This window comes from Parasteatoda tepidariorum, chromosome X2 (assembly GCF_043381705.1).
Source record: "Parasteatoda tepidariorum isolate YZ-2023 chromosome X2, CAS_Ptep_4.0, whole genome shotgun sequence".
Taxonomy (NCBI): Eukaryota; Metazoa; Arthropoda; class Arachnida; order Araneae; family Theridiidae; genus Parasteatoda; species Parasteatoda tepidariorum.
In genome coordinates this window covers 52,059,252-52,064,376 of record NC_092215.1, presented here as the reverse complement: position 1 = coordinate 52,064,376, position 5,125 = coordinate 52,059,252, and the positions used below count along the sequence as shown (strand labels likewise).

At 29.3% G+C, this 5,125-nt stretch overlaps 1 protein-coding gene across 2 annotated transcripts in view; it reads left to right on the top strand.

The window, feature by feature from the left end:
- Positions 1-4,631, top strand: part of LOC107452708 (alpha-1,6-mannosyl-glycoprotein 2-beta-N-acetylglucosaminyltransferase) — a 49,517-nt gene extending 44,886 nt beyond the window's left edge. For both annotated transcript variants that reach the window (XM_071188427.1, XM_016069278.3), the window contains exon 9: positions 4,273-4,631. In XM_071188427.1, coding sequence (XP_071044528.1) covers positions 4,273-4,495 — 223 coding nt within the window. In that variant the 3' untranslated portion in view covers positions 4,496-4,631. The remainder of the gene's footprint in view (positions 1-4,272) is intronic.
- The last annotated feature ends 494 nt before the right edge of the window (positions 4,632-5,125 follow it).

Genomic DNA, 5,125 nt, shown 5'->3' with positions numbered 1-5,125 from the left:
CAAAATATTTCCACAACAATAACTCTTTTACCATCCAAATAACCTAAACTATAGTTACAGACATTTGATTGGTCCTAAGAACAGTGTTTGTGATTGGCTAGTACGCTTTTATTACAAAACACGTCTTTATTCAAAATGATTTATGTTTGTTTGTTCTACTAAAATAGGCATAACTTTTTTTGTAATACAGATATTTTAATTCTGTTTTTGTTATTAAATTTCACATTAAATTACCTTCAATTTGATATATAAACTTTTGTATTTAAGTGAAAATTAATATATTCTACAAGCACACAAAGTTGAAAAACATGAAACTTTCAGAAAGTGTCCACACTTTTGGCCACCACCGTATATATACATACATTCAGGGGATAGAGAAAATAATGGAAACACTTCTATACTAATACATTTTTTCATATTTCTCAAGAAATACTTAAAGAATAATTATATAACTTCAGAAGTGTTTAGATCATGTTTTTTTACTCTTATCAATGCAGTTTAAATCTTTCAGAGGTTTGAAGGACCAACAATTAATTACAAACAGTAAATAGTATTTTTGAACATCCTATGCCGAAAAATGTATCAAATGTACCGAAAATTCGTAACTCGTAACAATTATTTTGGTTATTATATGTAATAATTGCACAAAATTTTGTAAACCTATCTTAAATATTTATAGAGATATAGACATTCTTTTAAAAAAAACTTTTTTTTTTGCCTTACTTTTCTGCTATTATTGCTTGAGAAAAAAAATTTTAAAACAGCACAAGATATGAGTAATTAAAGTAATTATTTTATACTCTGCAAGCATGAGAAAAATTTATATTTGTTTCTTTTGTAGTGAATCATATTTGGCTACTAATAAAAAAAATCTGATTTGAATATCTTGAAAATTAAAAGTTTTTACTATTAAATTAGTTTTATTAAAAATGACACAGGCATTGTTGGGGATCATTCTCCATAAAAGAGCCCTTTCTTTTGCATCTCTTCTTTCCTTATACGATCATATTTTGGTGTATGAACATTTATTGTAAGGTGTCATTTGTTATTGAAGTTTGTTGTATGATACAAAAAATTATTTGTAGAAAACCCGTTATCATTTTGAGTTTTTAAAGCACAAAAACTACTTACAGAAAATAGGTTTAAATTTTAAATTGCTCTAAATGCAGAAAAACGTCAGACAAAAAAATTATTTTTTTTATAAAAATGTTCATCTAGCGTTTATTTATACTCCAAACATGTTGAATACTTTATGGATGATAATACAATTCAACATCTTGCCTGGCTAAACCAAGAAAAAATTTTTGAGACACGTTGAAAAAAAAAGTTTGAAGTCTGTGTAACCAATGCATATAGTATTTTCTGGACATAAATGCACTCTGGAAACTTGTTGAAATGCCTTCATGAATATTGGCTAATATGATCCTTTAATATATTAATCTAAGGTTTTTATTTTCATTGGCCAGTGTGTATATTCATTTTCATTAGTTCAAAAATTACAACAACAAAATGCTTTTTATTTTGTATATCCAGTTTCATAACCCTGACTTTTATAAAGCTCTTTTTAAATAATTTAATTATTTAGAAAAATTAAAGAACTATAATTTGAAAAGAGGAAAAAAAACTTTAAAACTCACCAAACAATTGCAAACAAAGCTAATTAGCTTAGTTCAGTTCTCACCAAATTTGATGTCTTCCATCAGTGCAAAACAAGGGAACATGTTTCATCCATGCACACTACCCATTTATTGTCCTCAGATGTGTAGTTTCAGTTTTCCCAACATCACTGTAAACAAATGGTAGTATAGTTCGTCTAAGCTAAGAACTCCTCCCGCCACAAAGTCTGAAGCCATCTGGTGCTATGAAAACTAGAATGGCTCACTTTAGGGAGGGTAACTTCACTCTAGGACTAATTACAATAGACCAAAGAAAGAGATTCCCTTCCCTTTTGCTTACCAACCTGAGCTGAAACCACTCCAAAACAACTTGAAATAGTCATACCTCGTTAACATAGTCACCACCGCAGTTCCAGACGAATGTCTGGGGGAGTTCTTATTTTAGACAAACTATATTTCAAGCAGAAATGGGATGTTTCCTTCAAAGGATTTGAATTTATAGTCCAATCCCCTGCAACTCATTGGACCATAGTTTCTGCCAAAATCAATTGGGAAGAGCTTTGTTGGAGAGATTTTGCAAACTCAAATACTGTGAAGTCTCTTTTCTGACATATAATTTGCAGAAGACAATGCCAAGCAGAATCTTGATGAGTTCTGTTACAACCATTGTCACGAAGAAATAACTGCAATTCTTAGTTCTGTTTTTAACTTTTGAAAACCTTTAATATGACTGCTTTTGAGAACCCAGCAAGTGATACGGTTTTCACAATCATGACTCCCGCCAAACAAGCACCAACAATAAGCCCTTCTTCAAATGGTTAATGATTATTCTACTATCTTTAGTGTTAAATGCATCCAAACACACTACTTATTATTGCAATTTACCTCGTGTTGTAAATAAGTTCGCATAATTTGCCACTAGTGAGCATTTATTAGAAAACCTCGCAGGTTTCAAATTTATTGACCAGTGTTTGTATATTTATATATTATGATAAACACTTTATGGTTTTAAAATATATTAATTAGTGCAGATAATAGTTTATATTACTGTGGTATGTTAGAAACTATAAAAAAAGAAAAGTTGAACATAGCTTAAGACTATCCTACTATAAAATAAAACTGTTTTACAAAATACACAACCCTTTGATGAGAGTTAATTGAAAAGAAAAGGAATTAAATCAGTTTCTCAAGATTAGATTATTGAAGTCAATTGTGCTAGATGTAATTCAAAATATTTTACATATACAGTGCACAAGTACCGTGTTAAGGGCAATTTTAAACACGTTCAATTAATCAGTGTTAACCAATTTTTAAACAGAAAATTAAGTACAAAACATATGAGATTAGTATAAAGTGTACGAGCAAACTTAAAATTGGTAACATTCAGGGATGCCAACTTGCTCCGCTTTGTAAAATAGTGTTTTCTAGTGGTGACGAAATTTAAGTTATTTCAGTTTTGTATTTTTCACCACTAAATATCATATAAAATGCAACGTTAAAGCATCCATCTACTGGTTACTCTATTAAAAAGTAGGCGTGACCATCATTCTTTAAGGAATTTTACTTTATAATTTGCTAAAACTATACCAGAAAGCAGAGCAGTTGGCATCCCTGAACATTTTCTATCTTTTAACAACCAATCTGGTTGTGCTCCAAGCCATGAAGGTAGGGTATTTATAACCTAAAGATGAAGCTTTAGTGTCATATTGTGACAAAATATGAACAATAAAAAGCGTTTAGAAACAAAAGTTTGAGGTACAGTTTAAAAACATAACGGTACAATGTTTGATCAGATGTATGTTTTAGAAATACAATAAAAGACATCCAATCTAAACATTAATGAGCTAAACGCTGGAACTCACTGTAGAAATTTTTGTAAATTTAAAATTAAATAAACCTATGAAATGGAAGGGGTACAATATAAAACAAATCAGTCAATACTACTCTTACTCATAAATAAAATACAAAATATTTCTTAGTGCAGTACTGTAAAAACTCAATTTTAACACTTTTGGCATAATATGAGCAGTCAGCTATTACAACAAATTCCAATAATAAGAAGACAAAAAGTGAATGTTTTTATCAAGTTGAACCTCCCACATATTCTGACTAGTAATTTACTATTCAACCAAGCAATATTGGACAAAAAGAGAGCAAAATGGAAGGTATTTTATTCATTGTGCATATGTTTATTTCTAGTATTATTGCTGCAAAAGAAAAAACAAACATCATTCCACCTTTATGTTTATAGAGTTTATGTGGGAGACTACTAACCTCTGTTATCTTCCTCTTTACCAAAGAAAAATTCTTTTATGTTTAAAAATCTTACTGCACGCTTAAAAAAAAAAGAGTCATTTGTTGCCCACAATGCCCCCTTTTTCTCTCGACAACTTACTATTGAATTTAGTGTCATCAATGACATCAAAAGCTATTGCACTTGTCATTTTCATGTAAAAACTACTCTAGATATCGATTTTATATCAAAATAAGGTAAAGAGGTAAATGTGTCTATTTCCTCATGGCTGTTTTAACATTAAATATTTATATTTGTTTATAATGATAATGCTGTCTTCTATTGTGAATTGTCGTTATAAAGTTAAATGTATTGACGCATCACCATCTTTTAGCAATGAAATATTTTAAAATATTTTTATAGCGGAGTTCATCACAGAGGAAAAGATTGTAGCAGTGATCGTGTTGTACACAAAGTTATGAAAGTGCTAAGTTCTTCCAGCTCCTATCTTTTCCCAGAAACACTCACAGTTCACCAAAGTTTTAGGAAACCATTCAAAGCACCAAAGGGAAATGGAGGTTGGGGAGACGTACGTGACCATGCTCTTTGTTGCAGTCAGGTTAAAAACTTCAGCTTTTATTGTTGATCTATGCAACTTCATCTAGTCTATGTGCAATCATTCCTTCACTATTGTATATTTCTTATACTCATATCCAAATTGCATTGGTGATAAATGCATTTCTGGATATAAAAATAAAGATTTTCTATGTATTCTATTAAAATTTGTGTTAAATTTATTTCTATCTATTACTTTATACAAAACTTCTCTAGCAATAAATGCTAGACTGGCACTTTCCATTATTCCCAGGAATTCGAAATTTGACCAGCGTCTTTGTCATGAGATAAATTATAAAATTGCTAATTTACTTTTACATAGATTTCATCGCTGACATAGTAAAATTAGTTATTTAAGTGCTGCTAAAGACAAAATGTTTAAGTCATTTTTTTATATTACAACTTTTTAAAGTGTATGTTACCACTTCAAGATAAAATATTTATGTCCCAAAAAAAATCTAGTTTTTAAAATGTTTTTTTCTTTTTGGCGAGACTGAAATTTTTGTGCATTTTTATAAAATAAATAAACTATTTCTAAAAATAATTTTGTTTGAATATATAGCCACCTTTTTCAAAATCACATCATTCAAATTGGTAATTATAATTATACATATATGTTCAAAATATATTCGAAAAGACCAAAAAAATATTAGTTAAAGCA